The sequence below is a fragment of the Osmerus mordax genome, chromosome 1 (assembly GCF_038355195.1).
Source record: "Osmerus mordax isolate fOsmMor3 chromosome 1, fOsmMor3.pri, whole genome shotgun sequence".
NCBI classification, from domain to species: domain Eukaryota; kingdom Metazoa; phylum Chordata; class Actinopteri; order Osmeriformes; family Osmeridae; genus Osmerus; species Osmerus mordax.
The window spans coordinates 24,218,752-24,232,041 of record NC_090050.1 but is presented as its reverse complement, the minus strand read 5'-3'; the positions used below and the strand labels follow the sequence as shown (position 1 = coordinate 24,232,041).

General features: G+C 49.4%; 1 protein-coding gene across 2 annotated transcripts; it reads right to left on the bottom strand.

Annotated features, from left to right (window-relative positions):
* Positions 1-639: 639 nt before the first annotated feature.
* sp1 (sp1 transcription factor) lies at positions 640-8,996 on the bottom strand. 2 transcript variants are annotated; one of them, XM_067237117.1, is made up of 6 exons: positions 8,919-8,996; positions 8,255-8,331; positions 6,210-7,482; positions 4,374-4,515; positions 3,593-3,786; positions 640-2,764 (listed from the first exon to the last, which is right to left on the bottom strand). In XM_067237117.1, exons 1-6 carry the CDS (start codon positions 8,923-8,925, stop codon positions 2,481-2,483), a joined length of 1,977 nt encoding a protein of 658 aa, XP_067093218.1. In that variant the 5' UTR covers positions 8,926-8,996; the 3' UTR covers positions 640-2,480. The 2 variants fall into 2 exon arrangements, with proteins under 2 accessions (XP_067093218.1, XP_067093224.1); XM_067237123.1 differs by having other exon boundaries at positions 3,593-3,783.
* Positions 8,997-13,290: the final 4,294 nt, after the last annotated feature.

Sequence of the window (13,290 nt, the reverse complement as noted above, 5' to 3'; positions counted from 1 at the left end):
AGAATGGCCCGAAGATAACACAAGGGTTAAGGAACCGCTCCAACTAACTTCATAATATCTGACCTATGAAAGGAACACAACAGGGAGAGCAGAGTGATGGTACTAGACAGGAGAGTGATGGTGCTAGACAGGAGAGCAGAGTGATGGTGCTAGACAGGAGAGTGATGGTACTAGAGTAGCAGAGCAGAGTGATGGTACTAGACAGGAGAGCAGAGTGATGGTACTAGACAGGAGAGCAGAGTGATGGTACTAGACAGGAGAGTGATGGTACTAGACAGGAGAGCAGAGTGATGGTACTAGACAGGAGAGCAGAGTGATGGTACTAGACAAGAGAGTGATGGTACTAGACAGGAGAGCAGAGTGATGGTACTAGACAGGAGAGCAGAGTGATGGTACTAGACAGGAGAGCAGAGTGATGGTACTAGACAGGAGAGCAGAGTGATGGTACTAGACAGGAGAGCAGAGTGATGGTACTAGACAGGAGAGTGATGGTACTAGACAGGAGAGTGATGGTACTAGACAGGAGAGCAGAGTGATGGTACTAGACAGCAGTCATGACGTGTGTGTGTTCATGCTTGACTGTGCTACATCAGTGTGTGCTTGTAGTCGGTCTCCACAGCCAAGCAGACACAACTCATGTTGTGATGTTCATCATTTTAATCCAGCAGCTGGCTTTTGTAGAAATGAGATTCACAAATACAAAACCAACATTCGCATATAAAATAAAACATGATGAGTTAAGGGCACTTATTGTTCCAATGACAATTACTTTAAGTGATAGAAATTAACCAAATACTGTAGGACAACATACTCTTCTCCTCTCCCCCCAAACTAGCCTCAAACTTGGTGGATATTTTCTACGGTGAAAATGTTTAGTTTTAGGACACCAGGAGAACAAAATAAGTTATTTGATGTGCAACCACTTACACCCAGTCTGCCAAGAATACACGTGAGAAGAAAACTCTGGATTACAAAGATATCTTAAATGTTTCATCAATTGAGCTCAACAGGTTTATCTGATACATGATAGTGGTGTTGGTGTTGCTGGCTAACCTCCTAGGCACAAGCACGTTCCACAAAGACGCCCCCCTGACTCACAACCCCCTGGAGGTCTTCCGGAATCTGAACCTTTGGTTAAAAGCTTAAAGTTTTTTTTGCATCTGGCTATGAGGAGTTATGAGTTTTCACTTCATTTGCTGAGACATTTCCACAGTGTTGAAGTAGTCGTGGAGAATCTAAAAAAATTAAAATAAAAAATAGCCAACTAATAAACCATAGATAAATGAGTACTGGGAAGACTGGACTGGATACATACTCGAGTCCTCTCGACAGAACACTTTCCAAGAACTTACCAACAAAATCTACATTTATATAAAAGTGATAATAGCAATATAAGTTTAAGATTGATTGCGTAGGAGAAACTCATTGAAAGGCGATCTCTCACAACCATACGAGTCGATCCTTCCTATGGTAAGAATTTATGTAGCTTTACAGGTTTAGAAAAAATATATACATACCAAAAAAAAAAAAAAAGCTATCTATAAAACTTTTTGTTGTTGTTGCTGCTCCTATGTGATATGATATTAAATCGCGATGGCTTAGAAGTGTATCTATCTCATGAGTGATGTAAAAGGGAAGGAAGTTTCTGGGTGGCAGTGTGGTTTTATTCCTGCTGAACAGACTGGACAGGCCAAACTGGGACTGTGGAGTGGGTTAGAGAAGCCCTTGTCCTGAACACACCTGTGGTTTACCTGCAGCATACCTAGATTATACCTGTAGCATTTCTATAATACACCTGTAGATTACCCAGAATACACCTGGAATATAGCAGAGACCTGAGAGGAAGCTGGCATGGGGAGCGAGGGGGAGGGGGAGGAGGGGCTAGCTGGTACACATGGCTTGGGTGGAGGCTGTAACAAGCACCTTCACAACACCAGTTAGACTGAGCCCTTGGGTGTGTGTGTGTGTGTGTGAAGTCCAACACTTCACTGTAGTGCCATTCCCTTCCACAAGTTCATGCTAATCACAACCCCCCCCCCCCCCCCTTCTCCATCGATAGTCCTTCGATGTCCTGCTGGTTCTGGTGGGGGGGTGAGAGGGGGGCCTGCCCTGCCTGAGTTCTCATAATAATACCCCCCCCCCAAGTCCAGGCTGCGACCCCCCCTCAGGTAAGACAGAAGTTCAGCCAGCCAGCTACCCAGTCAGCCTGTCAGCTAGCCAGCCAGCCTGCCAGCTTGTCAACCAGCTATCCAGCCAACCAACCAGCTAGCCTGTCAACCAGCCAGCTAACCAGGTAGCCTGTCAACCAGCCAGCCAGCCAACCAACCAGCTAGCCAGCCAGCTAAGCAGCCAGCTAAGCAGGCAGCCAGTCTGCTAGCCTGTCAACCAGCAAGCCAGCTAACCAGCAAGCCAGTCAACCAGCCAGCCAACCAACCAGCCCTCCCCTGGGTCGCTAGTGGCAGCATGGACCCTCCTCTCCCTCAGTAGCCATTGCTGTTGATCTGGTGCAGGTCTCCCATCTGCATCACGTTGATGCCACTTCCTGCAAGCCGCGCTATGCTCTCCGCCGTCAGCGTCTCCATGGTGACCAGGGTGTGTGGCTCGCTGGGGGCGTCGGCCAGGGGGGCGGGGGCGGAGCTGTCTGCAGGGGCGGGGCCAGAGGCGGTGGCGGCCTTCTTGTTCAGGTGAGTCTTGATGTGCTTGGACAGGTGGTCGCTGCGCATGAACCTCTTGGGACAGTCCGGGCACACAAACTTCTTCTCTCCTGCGAGGAGAGAGGGAGACAAGGTTACAGCATGTCCTCTGACACACTGGGGGGGGGGGGGGGGGGGGGGGTCTGACCTGTGTGTGTCTGACCTGTGTGTGTGTGTCTGACCTGTGTGTGTGTCTGACCTGTGTGTGTGTGTGTGTGTCTGACCTGTGTGTGTGTGTGTGTGTCTGACCTGTGTGTGTGTGTCTGACCTGTGTGTGTGTGTGTGTGTCTGACCTGTGTGTGTGTGTGTGTCTGACCTGTGTGTGTGTGTGTCTGACCTGTGTGTGTGTGTCTGACCTGTGTGTGTCTGACCTGTGTGTGTGTGTGTGTCTGACCTGTGTGTGTGTCTGACCTGTGTGTGTGTCTGACCTGTGTGTGTGTGTGTCTGACCTGTGTGTGTCTGACCTGTGTGTGTGTGTGTGTCTGACCTGTGTGTGTGTCTGACCTGTGTGTGTCTGACCTGTGTGTGTGTGTGTCTGACCTGTGTGTGTCTGACCTGTGTGTGTGTGTGTGTCTGACCTGTGTGTGTGTCTGACCTGTGTGTGTGTGTGTGTCTGACCTGTGTGTGTCTGACCTGTGTGTGTCTGACCTGTGTGTGTCTGACCTGTGTGTGTGTGTGTGTCTGACCTGTGTGTGTGTGTCTGACCTGTGTGTGTCTGACCTGTGTGTGTGTGTGTGTCTGACCTGTGTGTGTGTGTCTGACCTGTGTGTGTCTGACCTGTGTGTGTGTGTGTGTCTGACCTGTGTGTGTGTGTGTCTGACCTGTGTGTGTCTGACCTGTGTGTGTGTGTGTGTGTCTGACCTGTGTGTGTCTGACCTGTGTGTGTGTGTGTGTCTGACCTGTGTGTGTCCTCTTGTGTCTCTGCAGCTCGTCAGAGCGGGTGAAGCGTTTGGCACAGAAGGTCCAGCTGCAGACGAACGGTCTCTCCCCGGTGTGCCAACGCAGGTGGGCGCGCAGGTGAGACGTCTTCCCGTAGATCTTGTTGCAGCCGGGGATGTGGCAGATGTGCTGCTTCTTTTTACTTGGGTCACTGCTGTGGGGGAGGTCAGAGGTCAGCGGTCACAACAGTAGGTCAGGAGGCTAAAGTTTAGACAAGAGGTCAGGAAGTCAAAATTCAGTAGGTCAGTAGTATCACTGCAGTGTACATCTGTTTTGTTGCACTGTGCTGGTAAGTGAGATGTGGATACTTTGCACTCTGCTGGTTAATGCACACCAATAGGCTCTGACCACTTAAGTACTAACCATGAATAGTAAATACAAGCTGGATCTATAACAGTTGATGAAGTAAAACTGTGGAAAAACAACATGACAGGTTCCTGCATGCAGAGAACATTCCTCCGCCTTGCCAACTGTAGGAATGGGAGCTTCAGTCACCATCATGTACACTGTGAAACAGCATTTCTAGCTGATAGCACAGCAGCACAGTTCTGATCCTCCCCCCAGGCCCCCCAGACCTAGCCCCCTAGACCTAGCCCCCCAGATCCCCCAGACCTAGCCCCCCAGATCCCCCAGACCTAGCACCCCCAGGCCCCCCAGACCTAGCCCCCCAGACCTAGCCCCCCACCCTCTCAGACCTAGCCCCCCCAGACCTCTCCCACCGACCCAGACCCGTGTACGTACCGTGCCTCCCCGTCCTTGCAGAAGGGGCAGGTGCAGGCCTCCCTGCGGGTGCGTCTGTTCTGGGGCACGGGGCTCGTCTCCCCCTCGTCCATCGCCGTGCTGTCATCCAGGCTGTCTCCACCCGTCTGCAACCCCTGCTCGCCTGGGGAGAGACAAAACAAACAACCTCAGCTTCGGCGGTTATGTCTGACAAAGCCCGCTTCCTGTGGACAACACAGGGACGGGTAAAGGATCTGCCTGCCAAAGGCAGAGCTCTCAGGTTCAAATCCCTCAAAGGGTCTGCTGGGTGAGTAGAGGGCATGACTTCAACGTCACATCATTTCTGTGAAAGTGAACATGACTCACGTTATGCTGAGAAACGCTGACTCAACAGTTAGACTAACAATATCTGACGTGTTTGTGAGTTTATAACTCTCACACACACACACAAAGCTGACGCAACCTGCTATGTCCGAACAATACATATTAACCACAATCGCCATAACAACCTCACACAGCCCATAAACCGGAGTTGTTGAGCAGAACTTGAGCAACAACTAACAAGTTGTCGTGATACCAAGCCATACTTGTTGGATCCCATCTGGTCTATTTAAAACAAGACTGACTGACATCCTCCAAGGATGATTTTAATACATGTTGAAGCTACATTAGCGTGCGTGGGGGTTAAATCAAATCAAATTTTATTTGTAAGGCCCTGTCAACTTTACAGATCAGCACCTATAACCAACCTGGGACAGTCAGGTGGCTGAGCGGTGAGGGAGTCGGCCTAGTAATCCGAAGGTTGCCAGTTCGATTCCCGGTCATGCCAACTGACGTTGTGTCCTTGGGCAAGGCACTTCACCCTACTTGCCTCGGGGGAATGTCCCTGGACTTACTGTAAGTCGCTCTGGATAAGAGCGTCTGATAAATGACTAAATATAAATGTAACCTAACCCCTCGGAGTAGACCAAGACAACCTTCATCTACACACCTCTCAACCCCTAGCATCCTTCACACACTGTCTCAACACCCTCCCCTCTCCAGAGGAGAGACCAGAGAAGAGACCAGAGGAGGGATCAGAGGAGGGACCAGAGACCAAAGGAGGGACCAGAGAGGGGACCAGAGAGGGGACCAGAGGAGAGACCAGAGAGGGGACCAGAGGAGAGACCAGAGGAGAGACCAGAGGAGAGACCAGAGGCATGCAGGCCAGATAACAGCACAGGGGAGGGTGGGGTCACGTTACACCCCTCACTCTGCTTCACACACACACACACACACACACACACACACACACACACACCCACCAGGGGTATCGGTGTCATTATACATGTGTAAGGCATGCCCCACCCATCTTTTGGAAAACGACAAATCTGTCCAACCCACTTGTTCTTAAGAGAATCATATTTAACGTCCGCATTCTCAGTAATTAAAAGGTGTCCCACCCACATTTGAAAACAAACCTCCGCCCCTGCTAAGCCCAACACACACAGCCAAACACACACACTCACAGCCAGACATTTGATTTGACTCTAGGGTTTCACACAGTGCTGCAGCCCTGGTTTCATGGCGCTGGTGTATCTGATCCTACTCTACCCAGCAACTCAAACAGTCAGAAACTGGTCATGAAGACACTTATTTTCCACACTGTTCCTTTCACTCTGTTCTTTTGTTTTTTTTCTGTCTTTCACACCCACCATTCTTAGAATGAGGGCTAAACCAGTCCGACCAGTTTACACCAACAGGAAGTAAACTAAACCTGTATATATTTCAGGAAAACAGAAGCTGAACACAGACCCACCGTGCATTTACCAGCCCCACCCCTAGCACAACCCCCCCCCCCCCCCCCAGCACACTCACCTGAGGGGTTGGCGATGGCGATGGGAACCCCCTGCAGCTGATGCATCTGGAGCCCTGAGTTGGCCAGCGCGTTCAGGTTGATGGTCTGCAGGCCCGGGATCTGGACGGTCCCTAAGGCTCCTTGGCTTTGGACCGGTGCCAGCGTGATCTGGGCCCCGGCCGGGCTCTGCAGCTGCAGGGTCTGCCAGCTCACCTGGCCGTTCGGCCCCACGGTACGCAGCAGAATCGGGCCTGTGTTGGGGATGGTCTGGATCTGGAGGTTCTGGAGGCCGTCTTGGGTGAGGGTGGGGGTCGCGAAGACCTGCCCCCCAGCCGAGAGAGCCCCCGTCTGGATAGTCTGGAGAGAAGCGCCCCCCTGGATGAGTTGCTGGGGCTGGATCAGGATCTGCTGGGGCTGTTGCTGTTGTTGGTGGCCGTCTCTGTTATCGGGCAGGATGGGCACCCCTGACGTCTGGTAGCTCCCGTTCTGCGTTGCCATGACTCCATAGCTGGCTGCCTGCGTGGTGGTTGTCGTGGAGCCCGAGAAGTACCCGGCCTGCGTCTGCATGAGCTGCTGGGCTGAGCCGTCCCCCCCCTCCCCCACAGACCCCCCGGCGCTGACGGGCAGCAGGGTGATGTTCCCGTTCAGGGACACGGGCATGTTGGCCAGGAACTGAGTCTGGTTCTGGATCACGTTGTTCCCCAGGCCCAGGTTCTGCAGAGGGATGGCCTGCTGTATGAGACTGGGCATGGCGAGGATGTTGCCGGCGGCGCCGGCGCGGCCGGTGGTGGCGATGAGTTGCTGGCCCCCGTTGGGCGAGGACACCAGTTGGAACTGTCCGGCCCCTACCGAGGAGTCCTGCTGGGGCTGGGCGAACTGCAGCTGTTGCCCATCAACTGTCTGGAACTGGGGGATGACCTGGTACTGGATGTTGGGCATGACCCCGGACAGGGTGGTAAGGACCTGTTGGCCCTGGAGGCTGGGGGCCTGGGTCACCACATACTGCTGGCCTCCAGCCCCTACTCCTACAGCCCCAGTGGAGGCCAGTCCCGGCATCCTGTTCTTTCCCCCGTCCCCCGCCAGCCCCCCTGAGGAGTCGCCAGCGGAGCCCGTGGAGGACTGCACGCTGACGGGGATGATCTGCCAACCGTTAGGGGTGGAGGTGAGCTGGACCTGGCTGAGGTCCAGATGCTGGTTCTGGTTCTGGTCCGAGCCGGAGTCATTCTCGCTGGGCGTGTCGATGCGGCTGCAGGTGGCGGCCAGCAGGGCGAGGGGGGAGGGCTGCTGGGAGTCCTGACACACGAAACAAGTACACGTCAAACTTCCTTGTTTCCGTGCAGTGTTTGTGTGACGTTGTACAACATTTGTGACAGCATGCCAAGTATGTGAAAGATAACTGCTCAAAAGCCCTCCTTCCTTTGTATATGCTGCTAAAAAGGCTTATGTAATCTCTGGATAAAAAATGTAAAACAATATTTAAAAAAAGCTGAATCATTGTTATGTTTTTTTTAATTGTCATAATTTTGTTATTTATAGCATTTTTATGGGTAAAAAATACCCAGATATGCCCCAAACATTGAACTCCTGGATAGTTCCTAGGAGTGACGGGGGGGTGGGGTGGGGGCAGAGTCGAATGGGTGGGACCACATTTTTCGAGAGCAGCGGCGGGCTTCACTTCCCCTCCCCCAACCCACCCATCTCCCTCCCACACTTGATTCTGCCCTATAAACTCCCTCACTCCGCCGTGGCCACCCCCTCGGAGGACAGCCAAATGGGCCGTTCAAAGAGCGGTGGAAGAGCTAGGGGGTTGACAGGAACACCCAGAGTGGGCGCATTCACCTTTACTACTGCCTTTTCCCCACCCCGGTGACATGTGCTCAAGAAAAAAAGCATAACAACACTAAAAATCCGTTTCATACCGATTGAGAACTTCCAGCATTACTTGAGCAAGTGACCATATGTTTGCAGATGTTGTCTGTATCGGTTCAAACAGCGATTTAACCAAGCACATATTACAAACACATACAAAAAATTAAACTTCGTGTCTATGTAATCAAAGTCATACTTGTGTGTTTGCGTTTCGCTTTTGATTGAAGCCTCCGCTGCTTTCCACCATCGCGGCCATTTCATCTTGCTGTTGGTCTGAGAAAAAATAAGTGTTAGAAAGAAACGTAGCCTACTTTATGTTTGGTTGAAATCGCCAGTGTCACTATACCAACAGCTTAAAAAGTGACTAACTACCCAAGCTAGCCAGCAACCCAGCCAGTTTCACCATCGACAACAGCTCGTTACCAACTAGCTAGTTGATAGTTTTACTCCCTACGTTTCATTTGACAAGAAGAGTAATTACGGGAATGACTGTTGATCAGGTTTGGTTAGCTAATGCGTAGCTAGCTAGCTAGTGCTAACTTAGTGACCGGGCCAGTACCAGCCAAATGAAGGCCGTCTCTTTATTCCAAAATGCCCTGGCTGCACGTTGATTCATCATCACTGAAAACAACTATTTAAGATCTACCTACAAGAAAATGACTTGCTTGCTGAAATCATTAGTTGAATTATCTTGCTAGCTAGCTAACGTCATTAGCTTGCTAGGTAGCTCAACAGTTGGCGACGTGGGAATTTTTTATTTTCCCACGTCAGCTTCACAACCGTCGCATATACCTTAAACCACTTGCTAACTGTCAAAAGTTAAACCGCACCCCCGTTTTGGAAGAATAAAGTTCACTTACCACTCATAATTTCTTGACGGGCGGAGTTTCTCGAGCTCCTTTTAGCTTGACATCAACTTTTCACAACTTCAATCGAACTTGATAGCTGTACTACGAAGTCGAAGGAAGGGGTACGCCTGTTTTGAAAACCTGTGTAGTACTGTGAGTTTGGCATGACGCAAGTACGGGTCTGGCAGTGTCGCGTAATTATTCGATATGATGGAGACACATTCAGACAGAGAATGAAATAGTAGTGATTACCATTATCAATGCTTACGCATATTACAAATGGCAGAAACTTCCAGTATTAGATCTAATACTAAGCTCCTCCATAATGTATGTTTTTTCCACTTAAATTATTGTGCCAATAGAGCAGTCTAGGAGGCATGTGCTGTACGCCACTTGTGTGTCTGTTGTCAATACTGGCACATAACTGGAACGAAGAAAGACTAGGAGTTATAATATGCTACAACATGTAAAGAAAATAATTTGTCTACATCATTGGAAGTAATCGGACTACTGCAGAATACAAAACAGGTTGACCCAATCACATTATCCAATCAGAAAAGGGAATCGTCCCCCAGCGCATTACGCCTAAGCACTGGTGCGTTTGAATTAGGTCTCACAATTTGCCGGGACACGGATCTTGCATGATTGTGCTTAAGAAATAAATACGACATGGAATCTGTTATTTAAATCAAGTGAACTGTTTTAAGTAGTACATTTGACCGACACGGTATTCAGCCCAATGAGTAAGATTACATGTGTCAAGGCACACGATCAAACCAATGGGATATTACCAGTGGCTAGCTCAAGGGTGGGGTCGGCAATGTTATGTTCTAACGTTCACCCTGATTGACGTTGGACAAGAGTGTGAGTGAAGGGAGGCTAAAAAGGCGCCATTAACGTAAAAGTGTGTAACAAAAAAACAATCTGAAACAGTCCACAATGTTGCTTGAAAAAAAAAAGAAAAAAAAATGCCAGTCTGTCCCGTGTAGCCTAACTGGAGGCTGGTCCAAGATAAGTAGGGTAGGCAGGATACTTGTGGGGTGGAACTTGGTATTTCGTGGCCACTCCCTGATGTGTAGCGTGTAAACCACAAGACAAGACAGGAGAGGTTGGTGAGAGGGACCGCTACGCACTGACTTGAGTGGCGCAGGGAGGAGATTCTTCAGTGGGTGGGTAGTTTATTTTATCAGTGGGGGTGTCAGTCGAGCACATGTGTCCGTGTAAACAGGAGGTTCTTCGGGGAGGAGAGTGGAGGAACCGCCCCGGGCCGCTGCCCATAGCCACGGTTACACACACCCACCGTAACACTGACAGGCGCGAGAGTTTCTTGAAGTTTTAACACCGCAGGAGTCACTAGCGCTCTGGAAATTTCAAAATAAAGGTTGCGGTTTAATTAATTTGATTATTGGCATCCGCAGGGTCGATTGATGAACGATGATTTCTCTTGATTTCTCTTCGTGGCACAAAGGACCCAAACCGATGTTTTGTTTGTGAATAAATACTCCACCAAAGATAAGGATCTCTAACCAAGGTTTCTCTTATGAAATCACCGTATGAGGCAACTTTTTTTAAACATGGTCTAAGAATAAGGAAATCTATTGACTAAGGCTTCTTACAAGATAAATGTCTGTTTTGTCCACACTATATTTTTTCTTAGTACTTTTCTTAGTACTTTGTACGCAGACTCACCTGCAGACGCAGCAGATGGCTTACGAGTAGCGTGACAGGTCGTGACAGTATAGTTTGATTAATCTGCAGGATGTGTCGCAATGTGCCTCACTTTCCTCTTGGCTGACTTTTTAGTACATCCTCAAGTCTACCATAATTTACACGCAGTTAGCCGACAGTCATAGGCAATGAGTTGACCGGCATTCTCTAATGAGTTACGTCCATGATGAATGTTATTAAGTTATTTCCGTCTGAACATTATAAAGCATTTTGTAGATTGTTCAAGCGATATATAGAACAGGAAACGATAAGAGTATTTAACGGAACCTGCGCCTTTTGAAGGTAAGATAACATGACTTGTAAAAACATGCGTGTCGTTTTTTAATGAAGAGCTACGAATGTGAAAGCTTGTGCCGTTTGTCCTCCTGGTGTTGTGGCATCTCTCATGATTTACCGCCTCTGATGCATGTTTTAGCCTCGTGAACACGTCTAATCTACAGTAGGTCATCATCACTTCTACGACACCCATAGAGCATTTTACATAACCCTACACATATAAATGCAATGTATCAATCTCAGCCACTATTAAAGGCTGTATAATCACGATTTTAATAAGCATTTACTTCCTTATGGACCTGATTCTCGTAATATTCCAGGCTTGCGTGGGGGGTTTATGTAACCAGTGTGATAGCCTTGCTAGCTCAGACCACGGAGAGTTGATGAGAAGCAACAGTTGTTTCGCGTGCGTCTCTCGTGAGCGCTGTGTCCTGTCCTCCCCAGGCATCCACTTTTGGTGTCATAAGTTGAAATGGAGAGCCAGTCCCCGTCGCTCAGACGGCAGGCGTGGGTCCAGACCAGCCGACAGTGGCAGACCCTGGAGAACGATCCCCGGGCACCCCCTCCCCCTCCTCCTCCTCCCTCCTCCTCCACAGAGCAGCAGCACTCCGCCGATGGTCAGTACTATATATCCTATATCGCCCAATCATGACGGCTCTCTATACATCCTAGTTTATATTGTTTGTGTTATAGCACAATGGCAACATTAGGATTTATAAATAGGATCAGTCCTAACTAAATATGACATTTATTCATCTTCTCTACAAACAAATATAACACATTAATTTCAATGTCAAACCAGGATGTAATTAACAAAATCTTCTTTGCCTTCAAAATGTGAAGCTTTATTGGATGGTATCGATCACAATGATACAATATTTATTTAATCCAAGCTTAACTTGTTTTTTTTTGTAGCTCCACATCTGTGCGTGCATATTAATGGCAGTGTCTCCCTGCGTAGCCTCAGTATTGCAGCAGCTACAGCATAACTGCTAGAACTCTGGTTTATTTATATCTCACCTGGGGGCGGGTGCATACTCAACGGCCTAAGTCGGGAAAAAAGCTAAAGGAAACCAACATGTCTTCATGAAAAACAATAGACGAAGAAAAAAGTGTGACAGTTGTTGACGTGGTATGTTGTGTCTCCTCAGAATGTTGCTCCATCGAGAGCTGGCTGCTCCGCTGCGGGTGAGTGTGCGCGCCATCCTAACCGACATCGAAAAAAATGTGTTTTTTATTATTTTTTTATGTGTCCGGAACGTTCTAGAATGCCTCCTAACGGTCGTTGGCACCGGTTTGTGTGTCATTCAATGGAAAGTTAAGAGACACAGACAGGTTGAGTGCTGAGTGGAAACAAGGCCTCACTAGGACTTCCTGTCAGCTGGAGGAAATAGAAGACAAGTGCAGGTTGTTCCTCCAGGCCTCAAACTCACTTGCTAGGAGCAGTTGGCCTGGCTGTGTACCTGTCTTGCGGTGCACACACATGGCTATGTGACTAGTTGTTAGGCTAGAGGCTGGAATGTGTGTTGAATGGGGTGTTAAGATTAAAACACTAGGGCAACATCCATGGAACTACATAGCAGTATTTTACATTAAGGTTTCATAAACTACCATGTAGTAGGCTATAACAACACTTCATCATTATACTACTGTTAAAAAATGTATTCCTGCAATTGTCTATAATGGTGTGATGACCTGCTACTGCCTAGCTACTGGGCTGGCCAAGAGGAAACTCTGTAAAAATATATTTAAAATCTCATCCAGTCCTTCCTGGTTGAATGAAGTTCAAATTGAAAATGTGTTTGTGTCACAGGCAGCAGCTGGGACCTGATGGCTCGGGCCACTTGCCTGGAGGTAAACCACAACATCTGATCGATATGCAGCTTTCTTACTGGCAGTGTTGACGTTGTGATGTTGGGTCAGTAAAGTTCAAGTCTGTCCTGCAGAGTCGGGGCTGAGGAGTTGCAGCTTCGAAGATGACCTGAGCCTGGGGGCTGAGGGTGAGTAGAGGGTGAGGAGAGGGATGAGGGTGAGGAGAGGGATGAGGGTGAGTAGAGGGTGAGGAGAGGAAGGGATGAGGGTGAGGAGAGGGATGAGGGTGAGGAGAGGGAGGGATGAGGGTGAGGAGAGGGATGAGGGTGAGTAGAGGGAGGGATGAGGGTGAGGAGAAGGAGGGCTAAGGGCGAGGAGAGGGAGGGGTGAGGAGAGGGATGAGGGTGGGGTGAGGAGAGGGATGAGGGTGAGGAGAGGGATGAGGGTGAGGAGAGGGAGGGATGAGGGTGAGGAGAGGGATGAGGGTGAGTAGAGGGAGGGATGAGGGTGAGGAGAGGGAGGGCTAAGAGCGAGGAGAGGGAGGGGTGAGGAGAGGGATGAGGGTGGG

What these genes read in the sequence shown, in the direction of transcription:
- sp1 (XM_067237117.1), bottom strand. An exon ending in CGCCATCGCCAACCCCTCAG is followed by an intron (nt 4,516 to 6,209) that starts GTGAGTGTGCTG and finishes GTCTCTCCCCAG; the next exon opens with GCGAGCAGGGGTTGCAGACG. An exon ending in ACACAAGAGGACACACACAG is followed by an intron (nt 2,765 to 3,592) that starts GTCAGACACACA and finishes CTCTCCTCGCAG; the next exon opens with GAGAGAAGAAGTTTGTGTGC.